The sequence below is a fragment of the Podarcis melisellensis genome (assembly GCF_964234715.1).
Source record: "Podarcis melisellensis genome assembly, chromosome: 5".
NCBI lineage: Eukaryota > Metazoa > Chordata > Lepidosauria > Squamata > Lacertidae > Podarcis > Podarcis melisellensis.
This window is the reverse complement of record NC_138537.1, coordinates 4,684,739-4,705,182: the sequence shown is the minus strand read 5'-3', so window position 1 is coordinate 4,705,182 and position 20,444 is coordinate 4,684,739. Positions and strand designations below refer to the sequence as shown.

The window sequence follows — 20,444 nt, the reverse complement described above, 5'->3', positions numbered from 1 at the left end:
ACCTGCCAGGGACCAATTTGCAGCCCACTCGTCTCACACAGTGCCAGACACCCTGGTCTACACAGTGTGGCTTACAGAGATTGGGAGCCTCTCCAGATGATGTGGGACTCCAATTCCCATCAGCCCCAGCCAGCATGACCGGCTGCCAGGGATGATGGGAGCCGTAGTGCAGCCCACACCTGGAGGACCAAAGTTTTCGTGTCCCGGTTTTAAGGGATGTGCAAAAGGCAGGTGATCAACAGGTATGGGGTTCCCTCTCGCGCGTCAGAAGGCTCAGTGGCAAGGAAGGCACCAGCTGTGGAGCAACAAATGTCAACTTTGCCTTGGGACAAGAGGCTGGTTCCTCTGTTTCCTCCGTCTGGACAAGCAAGAGACATTGGCATGGGTCAAGGCACCTTCCAAGCAGGCAAAAATACTGAGTGGGGTGACTACAGGTCAGGAAGAGGTGTGGCCTAGACAGCTCAGAGGACCAGGTGGAGATTTGGAGGGCCATATTTGCTTCCTGGTCATGAGGCACAAGGATGGAGAACTGGTGTCCCTTCAAATGTTGTTGGACTCCCAACTCTAATTGGCTTCAGCATCTTCTGGGGGCCACAAGCTCCCCACCCCCGCCATAGTATGGGTGGGATGGGATCAAAGCTGAACCAGGTATTTCATATTTTAAAAGGTAAAGGTAAAGGGACCCCTGACTGTTAGGTCCAGTTGCGGACAACTCTGGGGTTGCAGCGCTCATCTCGCTTTACTGGCCGAGGGAGCCGGCGTACAGCTTCCGGGTCATGACAAAGCCACTTCTGGCGAAACCAGAGCAGCGCACGGAAACGCCGTTTATCTTCCCGCCGGAGCGGTATCTATTTATCTACTTGCACTTTGTGGTGCTTTCGAACGGCTAGGTGGGCAGGAGCAAGGACCAAGCAACAGAAGCTCACCCCGTCATGGGTATTTGAACTGCTGACCTTCTGATCAGCAAGCCCTAGGCTCTGTGGTTTAGACCACAGCGCCACGCGTATCCCACATTTCATATTTAGGAGGGAGTATTTATTGGATTATTGCGCCATTGGGTTCCTTAGTGGCTAAGGTAGGCAGGAAAGACTGTATAGAAGCAGAGAGCTGGAAGGGACCCCGGGAATGATCCAGTCCAAACCCTTGCAATGCAGGAATACGCAACTGTCCCTTACGGGGATTGAACATGCAAGCTTGGAGTTACCAGCACCACGCTCTAACCAACCGAGCTCTCGGGTTTTCTTCGCTGCTGATGGGCTCAGGTACTGAAGCAAGGAGGCCACTTGCACGTGCCTTTCGGCATCACGCGGAAAACGCGACCTCTCCTTTCCTACCCCGCTGGCAATTTAGCTAGCCAACTCCCCATGAGGCACTGGGATCAGGTGGTTTCACAGCAGGGTATGCTGCTGGCATCGAGAGAGGCCAACACTACACGGAATGCACTGATGGTGGAGCTCATTATCGTCTGTGGAGCCCAGATTTCTACCCAAGGCACTTAACGCATCATCCTTGCCGTCTCCACTGTCGAAATCCCCTGCTCCATCTCGGGAAGCCTGCGGCTCACAGATCTCAAAGCCCACCTGGACCCATTTCTCTGTATTGCCTTCGAGAACTTGAAGGTGGTTCTTTCATGAGCACAGCCAGCCAGTGTTCTGCCTCCCCATAGGATGTGCAGCAGGTGGGATGTCATTTTTAGCAATAAATTAATTTTTGGAAACGTGCGATTGTATGCAAACTACACCGCCGTGAACCCCGTGTGTTTCACGGGAGGTGCTCCCGCCCCCCTGCTTGCTGCTACTGCCCCCCCCACGGGGCCCTGCTGCTCTCTGGTAGTGGTCTGCAGTACCACAACCGCCCCAGCCTGCCCTGGCCCTAAATATACTGCAGCTGCAGTTTGACCTCTTTTGGATCCCCGAAGGATGGTGCGGCTGCCTCACACGAGCTTGGAGCTCTGTATACGACTCTGCTCGTTGGGAATCTTACGCTCCAACCCCCCTTGATCACTCGCTCTTTTCTGAACCTTTTCCAACTCTAAGATGTCCTTTTTTGAGGGGAGGCGACCAGAAGTATACACATGTGGTTGTGCCATAGATTTGTATCGTTTGCCACCCGCCCCTGAGTGCCTTCCTCTACCTGCCAGAGCTCTCTGAAGTCTAAAACCAACTTAATGAAAAAACACTGAGCCTCCAGCCGGGGTATGAATTTCAACGCTGACTTTTTTTTTTAATAGAAAACAATCCTTCTGACGACGTCACTTTCAATTAAGTTTGTAACAAATATCAAATAAAATACAAAAGGCTGTAAATTCTCAAGCCTCCCAACAAATGTACAAAATACGGGGGCGTGGGGAGGATGTTGGGTCCACGGGGTTCAAATACAACCAGAAAGCAGTTCAAGTTCTGTTAAGTCTGGCAGAGGCCGGCAGAGGCGACCCCTCCTGGTTGCTGCTGCCTCTGCTGGAGTGTCCCCAGGGCTGGGAGACCAAGAGGGGAACCTCTATTCCCAGCGCTCGCTTTCGCCCAGGGAGACTCTAACGCAACACACTTCAGAAGGCTTCGGGAGGAGGGCAACTATGACCGTGGAACACACACTGAGAGCGCACAACTTCAGCAACAACCCTGTCCCTTGTGAGGATGGTCAGGAAGGGCAGGAGAAGGAGGCCGGCGGCTGGAAAAAGCAGCTTTCCCCCCTCGGGCTCTACTCTTCCTGCCCCAACTTCCTCCGCTTCAGAGCTGAAGGACTTTAAAAAGCCGGCAGGAGAGGGAAGGGGCTTTTATCTGGGCTGAGGAGGTCAGCAGAGCAGGTGGCAAGTAAACACAGCCCGACCCCCCTGCAGCGTGAGGTAGAGAGTTGCACCCTAAGACAAAACGCCGTTGTAAAGGAGCAGGGGAAGTAAGAAGGTAGCAACGAGAACCAGTGCCTGGGCCAGGGGCACGGCGTCACCTTTGGTATGTGGCAGAGCTGGGGGTCAAGTGAAGAAATCCCTCCCTCCCTCCCTCCCTCCCTCCCTCCCTCCCTCCCTCCCTCCTGCCACCTCTCCCAGCCTGAAGGCGAATCTCACTGCCCGGGGACCTCTGCTGCCAAGGAATGTGGAGCAGGGCAACCTGGGGAGGAGGCCGCAGCTAACTGCAGAAGCCCCACGGGAACTGTGCCCTGCTTCTGCCTCCTGTCCCCAAATCAGAGAGCAAATGGTGCCCTTGTGTTCCTCAAAAATAAAAAGGAGAAAAAGAAGCAGCTACGGTGCTGAAGGGCTGCCCTGAGTGACTGCGAGCTTGGCAGTGTCCCTTGCTGGTTCAAACATGGACCCACCTGGGCCGCCCGCCCCCAGATCGGCTCACAAGCTGCTGCTGGAAAGAGGAGCCAGAGTCGCTCAGGGGCCCTGGAACGCCCTGCTGCCGCCGTGCAGGCATCAGTGGCGGCTGGAGACCAGCCCTTTGACCTTGGACATCTTCTTGGTGGGCGGCCTCTGCTCTGTGTGCGGGGGGCACTCCCGTTCCGCCAGCTGCTGCTCCATCTCCTGGGCCGAGGAGGAGGCTGTGGCTTTCAGCGTCTTCTTTATGTTTGTGACCTGCAGGGGAGGAGAGAGGCAGAGAGGAGGTTTCTTTGGAAACATGGAACAGCAGGGCACCCCCATTGCTCTGAAGCGCTAGTGGAGGACAGAAGTTTTCTCTCTGAAGTCGAGGTGCAGGAGGGGGCACAGGGAGCCAGAGACCAATGGGGAGGAGCAGGGAGCTCAAAGGGACATCGGAAGCAGCCTCAGACTGGGCCGAACAAATCAGCCATCTACCCTGGTGTCAGGGACTGGCTGGACGAAGGGGAGTGGTGCAAGGCAGCGGCCAGGGAAGCCCAGAGGTGGAAGGCTCAGAGCCAGAACACGGAGCAGAGGTTAGAGGAGGAAGAAATGAAATTGTCAGCGATGCAATGGAAGAATCTGTCAGACTTTACACTCTTGGCAGAGTTTGAATCCCAACAGATATTGGGGAAGTTGAAGTCCCCCATGATTACTATTTATTTCTTTTTTGAATGTTTGATAATCTGCTCTAGTAAGGCATCACCCAAGTCTTCAGTCTGGCTTGGCAGTCTATAGCAGACACCCACAGTAAGGTCACTGCTGTTTCTGTCTCCTACAATTTTTTACCCCTATACAGTACTCTCAATCTGCTTTTCATGCCCTTGGTCATGGATTTCTTCACAAGTGTACACATCCTTTATATACAATGCTGCTCCTTCTCCCTTCCTGTTTGGTCTGTTCCTTTTGAACAGGTTATACCCCGCAATTCCTACATTCCAGTCATGAGTCTCATCCCACCAGGTTTCAGTAATGCCTACCAGGTCGTATTTGCTGTCCTCTATTAAAAGCTCCAGTTCATCTTGTTTGTTTCCCATTCTCTGTGCATTTGTGCAGACAACTGAAACCATGAGTTGTTCCCTGCAGCTGCATCCTTCCTGTAGTTTCTTGCCTTTTAGCAGGTTTCCGGAGCACCAGCTCAGTTTCAATGAAGCCATTATCCCCATTTCCAGGTGCTCTTTTGTTGTTCCTATTGCTTTTCCCTCCCCCTCATGATCTAGTTTAAAGCTCTCCTGATTAGATTCTCCAGACTCTTGGCCAACACATTCTTGCCAACTGCTGTGAGGTGCAGCCCATCTCTCGCCAGAAGTCCGACCTCAAGGAAGCAGAGACCATGATCCAAGAAGCCAACTACATCCTGACGACACCACCTGCGCAGCCAGTGGTTTACTCAAGTATTTCCCTCTCTCTTCTTGGGCCACAACCTTCAACAGGAAGGAGTGATGTCTCTTCAGCTCCCTGCCCAGTGTCTCATAGTCCCTTGCTGTGTGTGGCAGTATTATCTGTACCCACATGAATCAGAAAGAAGGGGTAGTAGTCAGTGGGCTTTATAAGACTTGGCAACTTCTCCGTCACATCGTGAATCTTTGTACCTGGAAGACAGCGCACCTCCTGGGACATCCCGTCTCCTCCACACACTACTGCCTCTGTTCCCCTCAGTAGCATCACCCTGACTTGTCTCCGCCTCCTCTGGGGAATAGCAGGAATCATTCTATGGGCTGTGCCTTCCAAAGGCTGCTTGGAGTGTTCTGAGGTCTGCTTCTGCTGTGCTCAAAGTCTCCCCCTCTTGTTTATTGGCGCTTATTTTGATATTGTTGGGACAAGTTACAAAGGCTGGAAACTTATGGTTTGAGTACTTCCTACTCTTTCCTCCCGGCTTGTCATCGCTGGGCTGCAATTCCCTTTCTCTGCTGTCGTCTCCGCAGAAGGTAGCAAGTATGTTATCAGCATACTCATCCACAGTCAGTAGCCTTGGATCTGATGGGGTTAGATCAAGAATGGAAAAAGGCTCCTCCAAATCCATCTCCTCCTGTCTTTCTGCTCTGGGTGGGGAGAGGGGTTGGCAATAATCGTTCTGTGCACTGTACCTTTCACAATCACCTTCTGAGTGTCTTCTGAGGTTGGCAACTGCTGTCCTAGCTCCTCTTGCCCAGAATCGGTGTCCACGGTGAGAGTACGGAAGCGATTTTGCAACTCTAATGACAAAGTGTGGTTTGTGACTGTCCTACTTCTGTGTGTCGCATTCCTCCAGGGGTTAGACCAGGAACCCCCAAACTTGGCCTTCCAGATGTTTTGGGACCACAATTCCTATCACCCCTGACCACTGGTCCTGTTAGCTAGAGATGGTGGGAGTTGTAGCCCCAAAACAGAGTCAAGTTTGGGGGTGCCTGGGTTAGACTCTTGCAATGGGCAATCTTTCTCTACCCTGGGGACACCCCATCTACCTTGGTACTCAATCTCAGTCAACTCAGCTCTATCAAGCAACTCTGCATGTTGTCCCGTTGCTTGAGGTGTGGCTAGGCAGGCTTCAAGTTGCTACACCTTCTCTTCCAGCAAGATAACCAGCTTGCACTTGCTGCAAGTGTGCTGTTGCTTGTTCTCTGGCAGAATGACAAATGTGGCACAGGTGTAACAGGTCACTGCAGCAGCTCCCTCACTCTCCATGTCTCTGGTCCTATGCACACCAAGAGACAGAACTCTTGGCCTCCCCTTTAAACTCCCCCGCTAAACGCCCTTGCAAATGCCCCATTTGCGAACTCTGGTCGTGAGCTCCCAGGATCTGCACTGAGCTAAGTTTACCAGGCGATAGATGGACTGAATGACCAAATAATGTGAAAAATAAAGTGCTGAGAAAGGTTTGAGAGGAAGAACCTAAGAGGAGTGATTAAGAATTGTTCCTTTTTAGATGGTAGCATGCCGCCCTCTAGAGGCCAGAAGACTCACAGGCGCCATCCTGAGAAGAATGGATAAACTTCAGGATTGATTTTGAGCATAAGTTCCCACAAAGCTAAAGTACGGACATCCTCCAGGCTGGTTAGACCAACAGGAGAAGATTCCACAGGAATGAGCGAAGGTTGCAGAGGAAAAGTCTCAGAGTTCTTTTATTTACTCCAGTCCGTTTGGAAACGAGGGCTGTTGCTTGCTGCTTGCCCTAGAGAATGGAGAAATTAATGGGGGGGGGCATTACCTACCTCTGTCTCTACCTGCTGCTGGGTTCGGTTGTGGTTCTCTTTGTATTGGTTGGCTCTAAGCACCTGCTGCTCAATTCCTAACAGAACTGCTTCGCACCCATCACACCTGAAAACACAATACTTGCGCAGTCAATGTCAGAGAGATGGCAGGAGGTGGGGCTCTGCCTAAACCAAAGAGTGGGAAAGTTGGGGAACCCTGTCGGGGGGCAGCTTACCATTCGTGGAGTGTTTTGATGATGTTGCTGATGTCCTTCCTCTGGATGTCCCTGCCAATGCAGAAGTCCACTTCCAGCATCTGGTTGCGCTGGTCCAGCTTCCCCTGGATGATGTCGGTGTAAACGGCTTCGATGATCAGGTCTTCCAGCTCCCGCAGGTTCCGCATCTCCAGGTCATTCAGTAACACCGAGTAGGGAATACACTGGGGGAGAGAAGGGAGCCCAGTTGAGAAGCTGCCATTCGGGGGCAGAGACCAGCAGGAACACCCTGGAGCCTAGACTAAAACATGCTTTTGTTTCTAGGCGCAGTCTGGGGCGCTGCTCACCATTTTATAGGATACCTGCCAACTTCACACTTAGAATCATAGAAATGTAGAGTTGGAAGGGACCCCAGGGGTCATCTAGTCAAAGCCCCTGCAATTCAGGACTCTCAACTAAAGCATCCATGACAGATGGCCATCTAACTTCTAGCAGCTGAGATGATCAGAACTTCAGTTTCTCAAATACCTTTAGCATGTCAAGGAGCGGGATTCAACTAAGTTGTTGCGTGCATGGAGCGAGGTCTGCTTGTGTAATGGGACTAGGTAAAGGTACCCCTGCCCGTACGGGCCAATCGTGTCCGACTCTAGGGTTGTGCGCCCACCTCACTTAAGAGGCCGGGGGCCAGCGCTGTCCGGAGACACTTCCGGGTCACGTGGCCAGCGTGACAAAGCTGCTCTGGCGAGCCGGCACCAACACAGCACACGGAAACGCCGTTTATATAAAACGGTACCTATTTATCTATTTGCACTTGGGGTGCTTTCGAACTGCTAGGTGGGCAGGAGCTGGGACAGAAAGGTGGGAGCTCACCCCGCCGCGGGGATTCGAACCGCCGACCATGCGATCGGCAAGCCCTAGGCTCTGAAGTTTTACCCACAGCGCCACCTGCGTCCCAGTAATGGGACTACACCCCCCCCAAAAAAAATCTGTTCTGGAGGGTTAGGGAAAACCCCAAAACAGGTTTAGGGGGGTGAAGGGGAGAAATCTTGTTGTGCATCATTCCTCACGTACAAACCCCCATGCATGTTGAATTCACCCAGAGTATCTGTAGGACACGGACGAAGGTCAAAAATGCTGGGACTGAGCCATCAGTGGCTTGCATGCAGTGGGGATTCCCCAAAAGCAGAGAACATTTAAGAGGAAGGCCTAAGCTGAAAAGGTTTGAGAGAAATGGAACTAAAAGAACATGGCAGATGTTAGATATAACACAACAAGGGCACATCATGCTTTACTGGGGAGCACCAGGGATTCAGAGGCAGTTTCCATTATTACTCATGCGCTGCCAACCGGAAGACAAAACGTTACCCATCCATGAAATGCATGAAGGGTGTGCTGTAATAGCAGTACTTGTGGCGCTACAGTCAGGCTTAGCCTGTTATTACTTGCTGTAACCTATCTGCCGAAGTCAATGGAAAAACTGCTCCAGTTCTTGCTTTTTTCCAGAAATACCTAATGGGATAGAGGACTACTATTATTCCTATTTTTTAGGGAGAACTAAAGTTGGCACAGATACCTAGCCGTCCTTGAGTTACGCCATGGAGTTACGATTTGGGAGAGATGGCAAAGGATAAACGATCAAGCCATCTGATAACTGATCAAAGGAAGCCAAAGTGACTCAGGCATACATGTTTCATTTCAGCAGCTGCTCTCTCTACTCCCCCCATTGCTAAAAAGCTGCCTGAAAGAACCAGGGATTCATGTCCCATAAGTCTATTCTACACCCTTTGGCTCTCAAGATCAACAGGAGATGTCAAAAATTCCCCAAAATTCATATATGCATGCATGTGTAGACACACATTTACACACTCTGTGTGCGCGCGAACACACATATATGGAGGTTTGCCTTCAAACTGGCTGGTCTTAGTGCCAATACTTTACCTTCATTCTGGAAGCTAAGCTGACAATAGTTAAGTGCTTTAACTTGTTCTTCTGGGCCCCTGTTAGCTCTGGCAGGTTAGTCTTGTTTGCTGTCCAAGAAATTGAATTAAAGAAAAACTTCAGGTTACGTGCTTCAGTTGAATTACTCAACGCTGCTGACTTCATTCACACAACTTTGAGCCACATTCTCTGCCGCACAGAAGAATGCTCCCACTTCCCTACAGGCACTGGCAAATGGAGAAGCATGGGCAGTTTTCAGAATATGAGCCTCTGAAAAGCAGAGTCCGCATTTCCCAACCTGATAACCTTCCTAAATGTTTCGAATTGTAACTCACATCAACTCAAACCAGCATGGCCAATGGTAAATGGAGTCCAAAACACCTAAAGGGGACTAAGTTGAGCATGGCTGACATGGCCTGTCACTTCACTGAGTTCAAATATCTATAACCAAAAAGAGAAAACCAGAGCAATGTGGCTTTAACTCTCCTTAAGTTGCAAGCAAGTGAAAACCTGCACAAGGCAGAACTTTGTTTCCAGCATACAAACATTTCTCTTCATTTTTTTAAAAAACAAAACAAAGGGGTGGAACAAGCAGTGTGCCACTGGGTATGAATTGCTAGCCAGAATCCATGGATTTTGCACTGATATCACACAAGGTTTCTGAACAGTTTCTATTCCCTCCATTGTGCTTCACCAATAAATCCATTTTGGATCATCATTCACAGTATCCCAGTGTTTTAATTACAAAATACCATGAGTAGGATACCCACCCTCACAGAACCAATTGCCATAAGCTAGTTTGAGCATGTGAGAACTATGCAAGTGTTGTGTGTTTTGCAAAGATTACCCCTTTAAAAGATTTGATGCAGAATGTATGGCAACTTTAGAAGACTCAGGTGGTAAAATTTGGATGAGAATCAAGTTTAGGCACAAGTTATTGACAAGGCAGATTTGGTAACAGGAAAGTTTCAAATCTCATTATTCTTAGAATGTCCTTGAAATCTGCAAAACGGGGGAGCTGGAAAACTTTTGGATAGAGAAGCAGCCTGGCACTGGGAACCACTGCATGTAACAGCAAATCAGTTCAGATGAATGATAAAGTAACTTCCTATGAAACATTTGGAGCCACCCAAGTTTACATGCTCTGTTTTAGGAACTGGACACGAAGGAATGGGTTAATTTCTTTCAAGGGCAGAAATCACCCCAGGTATGAGATAAGTTAACAGGTACAAGGTTAACCAAGCCAGTTGTTATGGCAATGGCTCATTAGACAGTCAGTGAGCCTTGAGAAGTGAATCTGTGTTGTGTCTTGAATTACTGGAGCGACAGAAATACTTTGTATTTGTATGCATATATCTGCCGAAGTCAAAAGCCAACAACATCCAGTTAGAAAGATCTCAGGCAACAAGGCTTAGAAAGACCTCTGAGGACTTGCTGAACCCATAGTATGATGCATTAATGCAGTTTCGCATGTTGCTACGTCTTTAGTGCAGAGCAGAATAAATTAATACTATTTATAAAGTGCCTGAAATGTTACATGCTGTACAATGAAATACTTCAGAGTCAACAGTGAAACTGGAAGGAAGGGTAAAATTAGTAGGAAAGAAAAGTGCAGGGCTCAGAAGAGATCATAGGGGAAGAGCAGAAAGCAGATACAAAGGGGAGCGGAAATGGACGTGAAGCAAGAAGAAGGACTTGTGATAGAAACTGAACAGGACAACCAGCTACCTAAAGCACAGCTCCTGCTCTGCTCTTGGACAATTAAAAGATCTGCAGTGCAGAGTAAGGAGTGCAAAGCCAGGCAACTGATGATCTAATCACCAGCAGTCAGGGAAATGGGATGAGATGGGAGGCAATGGGAACAGAACTGGATGATAACAGGAGAAAAAATGGGGGAGAAATGGTATGTTAATCCATGCTGTATTTCTACACTGCTTTTCATTCAAATGAATCCCAAAGCGGCTTACAAATAGGGATAGAAATAAAATCAATAAAAGGTTTTAGAGATGAGCTCCATCTGAAAAGGACAGAAATTTTGACTGAAGGCACTAAGGCAGACAGATCTGGCAGATTTTGAGATCTTCCATGAACTTGGCCAAGGAAGAAACTGGAGATGCCAAAAGCCAATGAAGACACAGTAGTGTTAAAATGAGTTCTAGAATTGCAGCTGCCTCTTACCTACATAGTCCGGGTATGTTCCATAGGCAAAGAGATTCAGCAGCTGAAAATAAGCAGCGTTGGGACCTTCGGCAAGCTGCATAGGAAGAAAAAAGAAAGGAAGAGACCCATTAGAGTGCAATTGAGCCCGTGGCTAATTAAGTATTAAGACTATTCCAAGGGTTATCAAATTACACTATTGCAAGCTTGCTTAAATCAAGGAGACAGCACTGGTCAAGGCCAGATGTTTCGGCAACGGAGCTTCCTGTTTTCCAGGTTCAACCTTGGAAAATGGCACTGCTAAAGCAGCGTTCACTAAAATGGGTGCCCTCTAGAGGTTTGGACCACAACTCTCATCATTCCTGACCATTGGCCAGGCTGGCTGGAACTAATGAATAATGTAGTCCAAAGCGTCTGATGGGTACTGTGCTGCTGAAGACCGCCTTAAATAAAAGAAATTCCATATTCATTGTTCCACAGAATCTTCTGGCACACAGACTGTGTCGACTTTGCAGGCTGTTGCAGGATCAAGGTCTGTATAAGCCAACATATGAACCAAGTACCGCATTTTTCGCTCTATAGGATGCATCCGACCATAGGATGCACCTAGTTTTAGAGAGGGAGAACAAGAAGAAAAAAAACCCCTCCCTCTCTGTGCAGCGCCCCTTCAGCAAAGTGGCAGGAGAAACAGAGCCCCTTCCATTTCTCCTCCTGCTTCTCTGAAGGGTTTTCGCTGAAGCGAATACAACGCGAAGCCTCCGGGGGCTTCAGTCAGCTATCCCTGAAACAAGGAGAGCAAGACTTCAGTGAAAGCAACCCGAAGCCTCCGGAGCGTGGCAGGAGCGCTCCTGCTGCGCTTTGGAGGCTTCACATTGCTTTCGCTGAAGCCATGGAGCCTGCATTCGCTCCATAAGACGCACACACATTTCCCCTTAATTTTTGGAGGGGGAAAAGTGTCTCTTATAGAGCAAAAAATACGGTACTTTGGCCAGGCACCCACAGCACCTTCCAATATGCCACTTCTTGCCATTTTGTCAGGACCAAGAAACTATGGTTGATGGCTTCAGAACAAGTTAAGATGTTAAACCATGGTTTGAAGTTGGGTTAATGCCCTGGCTTGTTCTGAAGCCATAAACCATACGGCAGGCTTACATGTAATGCTCAACATTGATTTAGAACAATGAGCATGAGTTATAATGAGCATAAGAGAAGACTTGAGCTCCCACACTCCACTCAACCACCTACCCAGTACAACCTGGAAAATTACCTGAGCAGTTTGCTTTCCACAAAACCTGAGATGGCAATTTAAAACAAATTAGTTAAGCAAGCCAGCAGCTTCATTTATGGTTTGACACTCACCAGTCTCCAGGAAATGGGTCACACTCACCTCTTGCACATTTGTTAATTCCAGCAGCTCACCAAAGACATAAACCCCAGGGGCCTCGAGCACTTGGCTGATGAGGGCAGTCAGAGCTGATCCACTGGTGCCTTTGGCTAATAAAATAAACTGCTCAAGGAGATTACAGGACGGTTTCTGTTCCCCTGCCATTCTAGAGGCTTTTACCTTTCAAAGAGAAAAAGGGGATAAATCACTACTCAAGCACTGCTAAGAAAGAATATGAGTGTGGCCAAGGTGGCAAATGTGTCCCAGCTTTGCTTCCTGCTCAAAAAAAGGTAATCCAACGGAATTGAGAAGTTTACTAATGCAGAAAGCAGCACCTCAACTCCAAGCACAACTGCATACACGCTTGCGGAAGGTTGGAATACAGTAGCTAAAGAGTATTGCTTATTGAAGGACACAGCCTACATTACTCCAATAGGAGAGTGGGTGAACCCTTGGAAAATATATCTCTAAGTCCAGAGAGCCGTGGAAACAACGCCAGAATTGTAATCAACATAAATCATTTCAGAATTGCTTCCCAATCCTGTTCCTGCATTTCAGCTTTTAAAGTACGGCTGTGAACTTTCCCCTTGATTCTACTGTTCCATCTTTCTTTCATATGCTTTGGGGTTTTTTTACAATCAAGAAGTGAATGAATTTCATTAATACAAACAAACAAATATCCACCTGCCCTCAGGGGAAGAGGTGAAAATTCCCTTTTTGGAGCACACAATGGTACTCTGTTTTCAAACATCATCCATTCCGGAAGTCCGTTCGAGTTCCGAAACGTTCGAAAACTGAAAGCGGAAACCTCAAAACGGAAGACTCGTTTCCTGCTTGACTTCCGAGGCATGTTCAAAAACCGAGGCATTTACTTCTGGGTTTTCAGCATTCGAGTTCCAAAGCGTTCGACTACAGAGGGGTTTGAAAACCGAGGTACCACTGTATGTATTATAAATACAGTGGTACCTCTGGTTACATATGCTTCAGGTTACAGACTCTGCTAACCCAGAAATAGTGCTTCAGGTTAAGAACTTTGCTTCATGATGAGAACAGAAATCATGCAGCAGCGGCGCAGCAGCAGTGGGAGGCCCCATTAGCTAAAGTGGTGCTTCAGGTTAAGAACAGTTTCAGGTTAAGAACGGACCTCCGGAACGAATTAAGTACTTAACCCGAGGTACCACTGTATGTGTATGCATTACATATATGTAACACACACACACACACACACACATTGTTTTTATTATGTACTTTGTGGTTCTATTCTGTATTTTTATGCTGTGAACCACCCTGAGATCTTTGGATGAAAGGCGAAATACACTTAATAAACAACAACAACGCATACGCCTCCCCCCACTGCATATATATATTATGAAAGGCGGAATACACAATACAGTGGTACCTCGGGTTAAGTACTTAATTCTCTCCGGAGGTCTGTACTTAACCTGAAACTGTTCTTAACCTGAAGCACCACTTTAGCTAATGGGGCCTCCTGCTGCTGCTGTGCCGCCGGAGCACGATTTCTGTTCTCATCCTGAAGCAAAGTTCTTAACCTGAGGTAATGTTTCTGGGTTAGTGGAGTCTGTAACCTGAAGCGTATGTAACCCGAGGTACCACTGTAAATAACAATAATGCTGCACACCTCCCCCTGCATATATATTATAGGTCACGCACACAGGAGGGGAAATGGGAGAAGGGCGTGATTGCGAGGCGCTTAACGGGACCGGGCGCCGCAGGGCGTTTCCCGGCAACGAACGACGGGCGGAGGGCCGGTGTGCTTGGGGGGCTCCCTCTTCCCACAGCCCCCCGGCCGGTGAGGGAGGCCGCCATCACGAGGGGGAAACCCGCCCCCCAGGCCCACCCTCCGCACCACCACCAGCCCCACCAGTCCCGCCGCCGCCCTGGCCACGGGGCCGCCTCCCCTACCTGGCAGCCCGGCGCGCTCCCTTCCCTCCTCCTCGCTCGCTTCCTCCGCCCGTGCCGCACCTCAGGCCGCCATGACAGCGGCAGCGGCGGCGGAGTAGAAGGAGGCGGCGGAGAGGGACCGGCAAGAGCGTCGCGCGCGTGCGCCGCCGCCTCCGCTCCGGCGGGGAACTGCCTCCCCCGCGAACGAAGGTTCCGCCTGGGGAGACTCAGCGCCGCCTTAATAATAATAATAATAATAATAATAATAATAATAATAATAATAATAATAATAATTAAATTTTTTTGCAATCAAGAATGTGTGAATTTCATTAAAACAAACAAATATCTGTCGGCCCTCAGTGGAAGAGGTGAAAATTCCCTTTTTGGAGCTTACAATAAATAATAATATTTAATAATAATAATATTTAATAATAATAATAATATTTAATAATAATATTTAATAATAATATTTAATAATAATAATACAGAACCAAAAAATACAGAACAAGCGCACGAAACAATAAACCTTTTCCCCCGCCCCGCCACACCACTATACATAGATATTGATACTGTATAGGTATAGATGTACTGTATTGTATTTTTATGCTGTGAACCACACTGAGATCAACAGGTGAAGGCATCCAAATAAGTATAATTATAATTATACCCAGCCCCTCTGGGCTGCTTCCATAATATTCATTATGATTATACATATTGCTAGCACAGCCATCCCCGCCCAGTCCTCCTCCCTTAACACTCTGCCGGAGTTTGCACATCTGAAGGCTGTAGTTCAATAAGTAATAATAATGTGGTAATAATAATAATAATAATAATTGTTATATTTATCATGCCACCACTAACCCTCATAAAGAAACAGGCGCCAGAGCAGTTCACGGAAATCTGAAATGACATGCAACAATATAAATGTTTGCTTTTTTTTAAGGAACCCTCCCCATATTACTTTTTAAAGGCTTTTGTACACAATAAAAGCACCTGTAACATAGCACAGATAAACCCACCGGAAGCAAAAATAAGGGGTGCTCTACATTCGGCGGGGCTTATTCACCAGGCAAATAGGTATAGGGTTGCGGCCCAGCAGCCCTATTCATAATCATGAGTCCTGTTGAATTTCGTGGGGTTTATTTCCAAATTAAGGGAGGTAAGGCCCAGTCCTGTGGGAGGAGGGCATGATGAAGCCAATAGTTAACTTCCAAGGAAAGGCATGCAAGGAGAATCTTGCTGTGCAAATGCTCTTGGCAGCCCCGTGAGGCCTAAGCCCATTCACGCCAGTGGATTTAGCAGCGTGCTTTAGGGTATGGTTGTTGTTAGAAGAAAACCTTGAGTTACCAGGTTAACAGCAGCACCAAATTTCTTGACATTCAAAGACGGGCAGCATCCCATTCTCCCCCTAACCCCCGTGGCTCAAATCACGGTCTGGTGATGTCCACAATGTTGCCAGCCTTAAAAGGCAGAGGGCAGGGCACAGCTGGCAGTGGGGAGGTCCGGAAAGAAGCTAAAATGTTGGTTTCAATGTATGGAGGGGGGGGGGGGAAACCGCTTCCACTTGTTGCAATGGTTCCTTAGAAATTTGGATTATAGCAATGATGTGCAGGCGTTTCCCCCACTTTGACTCACATACAACCATGTATAGGTGAAGCACCGGGAAATAAATTGATTTAAGCTGCAAAACAGCCCCCAAAGGTAGCAGAACTGCAAAAATGGTGCAAAAAGAGCGGGAAAGCAGCTAGCAATCTCAGGAGCCTTTGCACAGAACTTTCAGGCGTGTAGAGAGTGAGAAGGGAGGGTTGGAGGAAGCGATTGTGGAGGAATTTGGCTGAATTTTTTGTGGATATTTGGTGGTGACTGGGAGTGGCCGCCGGGACAATATAACACTGGTCCTGAAAGATCTATCTACGTTGATTCCCAGTATGTTTCCAAGCACAATTTAAAGTGTTGGTGCTGACCTTTAAAGCCCTAAACAGCCTTGGCCCAGTATACCTGAAGGAGTGTCTCCACCCCCATCATTCAGCCCGGACACTGAGGTCCAGCTCCAAGGGCCTTCTGGCGGTTCCCTCATAGACCCTCCAAGTGTCCCTCTTTTCCAGGGACAGTCCCAGATTTTCAGAAGCCGCCCCAGTTTCTGATTTGATCCCAGAATATCCTGCTTTGCTTAGGACATCCCTATTTTGCAGAGTTGTTAAGGCATTGTTGGCTGCCCACTCTCCACCTTAGAGCAGATTTATGCCACAAGGTGCCATAGGAAGGTACTGGACATAGTAAAAGATCCATCGCATCCTGGTCACTGTCTCTTCGAGCTCCTGCCGTCGGGACGGAGATACAGGACGATGAAGACAAGAACGAGCCGTCTTAAGAACAGCTTCTTCTCCAGAGCGATCTCGGCCCTGAATGGGAAGCCTGGACTTTGAAAGTCATCAAATCTTCCTTGCTGTATTACACTGTATTGTTTTAATTAGTGTTTTTATAGTTGTTTTGATTTTGTGTGGAGTGCCTTACCTGGGTGGATGGAGCAGCCAAGTAATTTCGTTGTCGCCGAGAGGGGGCAATGACAATAAAGATATTTTATTATTATTATTATTATTATTATTATTATTATTATTATTATTATTATTATCACCAGATAAATATTGGAGGGTATGGTAGGATGTCCCTATTTTCATCACAGAAATGTTGGAGAATATGGAATTATCTGATCCCCGAGCCATCTGAAGGCAGCCCTGTATTTTTAAATATATTTTTATATATGTTGGAAGCCACCCAGATTGGCTGGGGCAACCCAGTTAGATGGGTGGGGTATAAATAGTAAAATTATTTATTATGGAATAGGACATTGCTATTTTCATCAGAGAAATGTTGGAGCGAGAGGTGAGGTTACAGAGAACTAGGCAGAGGGCCTTCTTGGTAGTGGCACCTGCCCTGTGACACCCCCTCCGAGCAGATGTCAAGGAGATAAACAGCTGTGTGATTTTTAAAAGACATCTGAAGGCAGCCCCGTTTAGGGAAGTTTTTGCTATTTTTTGTTGGGAGCCGCTCAGTGTGGCTGGGGCAACCCAGTCAAATGTTGTTGTTGTGCAGCAACGAAAAAGAGCAGTATCAAACAGTTCGTATCCTATGTTCAGGGAAGATTGGTTGCAGAGGCAACAGGGGGTCTGGTGGTGCAGGACAGTATCCCAGCAGAAAAGAAGATTAAGCTGTCAGTTAGTTCATCCAGCACATGGGATTAGGCAGGAGAATCATAGAATCATAGAGTTGGAAGAGACCACAAGGGCCATTGAGTCCAACCCCCTGCCAAGCAGGAAACACCATCAGAGCACTCCTGACATATGGTTGTCAAGCCTCTGCTTAAAGACCTCCAAAGAAGGAGACTCCACCACACTCCTTGGCAGCAAATTCCACTGTCAAACAGCTCTTACTGTCAGGAAGTTCTTCCTAATGTTTAGGTGGAATCTTCTTTCTTGTAGTTTGGATCCATTGCTCCGTGTCCGCTTCTCTGGAGCAGCAGAAAACAACCTTTCTCCCTCCTCTATGTGACATCCTTTTATATATTTGAACATGGCTATCATATCACCCCTTAACCTCCTCTTCTCCAGGCTAAACATGCCCAGCTCCCTTGGCTGTTCCTCATAAGGCATCGTTTCCAGGCCTTTGACCATTTTGGTTGCCCTCCTCTGGACACGTTCCAGTTAGTCAGTGTCCTTCTTGAACTGTGGTGCCCAGAACTGGACACAGTACTCCAGGTGAGGTCTGACCAGAGCAGAATACAGTGGCACTATTACTTTCCTTGATCTAGATGCTATACTCCTATTGATGCAGCCCAGAATTGCATTGGCTTTTTTAGCTGCCGCGTCACACTGTTGGCTCATGTCAAGTTTGTAGTCAACCAAGACTCCTAGATCCTTTTCCCATGTACTGCTCTCAAGCCAGGTGTCACCCATCTTGTATTTGTGCCTCTCCTTTTTTTTGCCCAAGTGCAATACTTTACATTTCTCCCTGTTAAAATTCATCTTGTTTGTTTTGGCCCAGTTCTCTAATCTGTCAAGGTCGTTTTGAAGTGTGATCCTGTCCTCTGGGGTGTTAGCCACCCCTCCCAGTTTGGTGTCATCTGCAAATTTGATCAGGATGCCCTTGAGTCCATCATCCAAGTCGTTGATAAAGATGTTGAATAAGACAGAACCCTGTGGCACCCCACTAGTCACTCTTCTCCAGGATGAAGAGGAACCATTGATGAGCACCCTTTGGGTTCGGTCAGTCAGCCAGTTACAAATCCACTGGAGAGAGGGGACCACCTTGCCCTTTTAACTCGGGCAGCAAAGTGTCTTGCCTGGGCCCTGCCCTGCCTTGATCCCTTTAATTTCAGAGAACAGCTTCCGTCCTATCCTACGGCTAAGCGCCCTCCGAGGACTTCCGGGGCTCCTAAGGTCACCTCGCTCAGTAAAAAGATGGATGCTCATCGACCAGCAGTTGCAAGACAAAAGCAAGCATTGATCGGTCTCTCAGAGATGAAATTGAAGTATCTCTGCTTTGCTACAGCTCCCTCAGCTCTTGAAGACTGTCTGCTTTTAATGACCTGCTAACAGGGTAAATGGGTAAAAGCATCAGGGGGCCAACAAGACTGTTTTCTATGTGAGAAATGGAATTCTGGCTTGCTTGAAGGGCAAAAGCTCAATATCCTTCCATTTGAATTCTGCCACGCCTTTTTTTGGTTAAAAAATATGTATATTATCAAAACTCTCAGTCCAAGTAAATATGGGGGGGGGGGAGTTTCTGCCATTTATCTGTATGCATCTCAACAGCAAGAAAAAGCTTTTCCCTCCGGCACTAAAATGTGTGTGTTGGGATCACTTGTGCTCTAAGGTTTTATAATCTTATGATGTTTTTATTATTTTATTATACACCCTGTTGATATTCTTATCTTAAGTGGCAGTTTATAAATATTCCTACAAATAAAGATATACAGAAACATGCCCCCCAAAATGTGCATATTATCATTTTTTTTAAAAAAAATCAAGTACAAGCGTTGAATGTACAATCCTATAATTCTGTGAAAGAGCAAATCCAATGGGGTGGGATGTATGGCTTGACAGTATAAAAACGCTGCATGCACCACACTCAAAAATAAAAAGGGATATTTGTTTTTAAGATGACCAAACATCATAGAATTGAAGTCCGCCATCCGGCCATGCAGGAGTCACAGCTAACAAATCCATAACAGGTGGCTACCCAACCTCTGAAAACCTCAAGTGAAGGAGAGTCCATCCCCAAGGGAATCTGTTCCACTGTCAAACAGCTCTTACCTTCAGAAAGTTATTCCTAATGTTTAACTGGAATATGCTTTCCTGCAGTTTGAATCCATGTGGTTCTGGTCCTCCCCTCTGGAGAAGCAGAAAACAAGCTTGCTTCATCTTCCAGGTGACAATCCTTCATATATTTAAAGGTATGGTATCACCTCTCACCTCCTTCCTGGAGGTTTTTAAGTAGAAGTCATGTAGCACCTTCTGCTTGTGGTTAACGCTTAGCTGGAATGAAATATTCAACGCAGCAATAGAGAAATTAAAATAATAATTTATTTGTCAGACAAATAAATGAGAGGCTCAGTGGTATATGGTTACCAAGCTCTGGCCTGCCTCCTGCCATTCTGGCCAGCACTTATATTCCCTTAATCCAGCCCCCTTTGCTCCTCCTGTGGCTGCCTCTGTCCAATCAGCCTGGTTGAAATTCCTATTGGTTGTTTGCTAGAACCAATCACAATAGATACACCCATATCCTCCTGTCCTTATATGGAACACAAAGAGCTATATATTGTTACATCTATAAATGACAAATAAGTAGTAATATATCTTACATGTGTCTCAACAAGGAATCTTAATTACCAGCTCACCTCTTGCCCTCCTTGCCCTATTGCCTTCTAAAACAAATGGTTAATCTTAAATTTTTATCTTCACAGATGTCAAGGATCTTGAGTTCACATCAACATTGAAAGATCTCCTTCATTGAAGGTTTCTAAACAAAAGGCCTGACAACTATATATCAGGAGTGCTCTATGGCGTCTCCTGTCTGGCAGGAGGCTGGGCTCATTTGCCCCTCTGGTCTCCTATTGCAATATGACTCTAAGAATCTAGCATTTCTTAAATCCTTTGCATAATTACATTTAAGCCAATATATTTAAGCTAATATATTTCATACATTATCATAGGTAGCCTTTTAAAAGAATAAAGCTTCTCAAAGTAAAAAGGAAGGAACTCAGTAAAAAACAGCTTTAAAAGAAGCCTCTTCAGTTTACACCCCTCCTTTCACCCCTCCTTTCCCAGCCA

General features: G+C 47.3%; 1 protein-coding gene and 1 long non-coding RNA gene across 3 annotated transcripts in view; both read right to left on the bottom strand.

The window, feature by feature from the left end:
- Positions 1–20,444, bottom strand: part of LOC309370059 — a 191,802-nt gene that overhangs the window by 19,072 nt on the left and 152,286 nt on the right. The window lies entirely within an intron of this gene.
- COPS7B (COP9 signalosome subunit 7B) lies at positions 3,282–15,604 on the bottom strand. 2 transcript variants are annotated; one of them, XM_081911385.1, is made up of 7 exons: positions 15,463–15,604; positions 12,217–12,393; positions 10,851–10,926; positions 8,673–8,761; positions 6,756–6,958; positions 6,541–6,646; positions 3,282–3,568 (listed from the first exon to the last, which is right to left on the bottom strand). In XM_081911385.1, the coding sequence occupies exons 1-7, from the start codon at positions 15,514–15,516 to the stop codon at positions 3,410–3,412; spliced, it is 864 nt and encodes a 287-aa protein (XP_081767511.1). In that variant the 5' UTR covers positions 15,517–15,604; the 3' UTR covers positions 3,282–3,409. The 2 variants fall into 2 exon arrangements, with proteins under 2 accessions (XP_081767511.1, XP_081767512.1); XM_081911386.1 differs by lacking the exon at positions 15,463–15,604 and adding an exon at positions 14,137–14,259 and having other exon boundaries at positions 3,283–3,568.

What these genes read in the sequence shown, in the direction of transcription:
- COPS7B (XM_081911385.1), bottom strand. Translation starts at nt 15,516, where the DNA reads ATGGGATGCTGCCCGTCTTTGAATGTCAAGAAATTTGGTGCTGCTGTT. An exon ending in AATTAACAAATGTGCAAGAG is followed by an intron (nt 10,927 to 12,216) that starts GTGAGTGTGACC and finishes CTTCCTATGCAG; the next exon opens with CTTGCCGAAGGTCCCAACGC. An exon ending in ATCAAAACACTCCACGAATG is followed by an intron (nt 6,647 to 6,755) that starts GTAAGCTGCCCC and finishes TTGTGTTTTCAG; the next exon opens with GTGTGATGGGTGCGAAGCAG.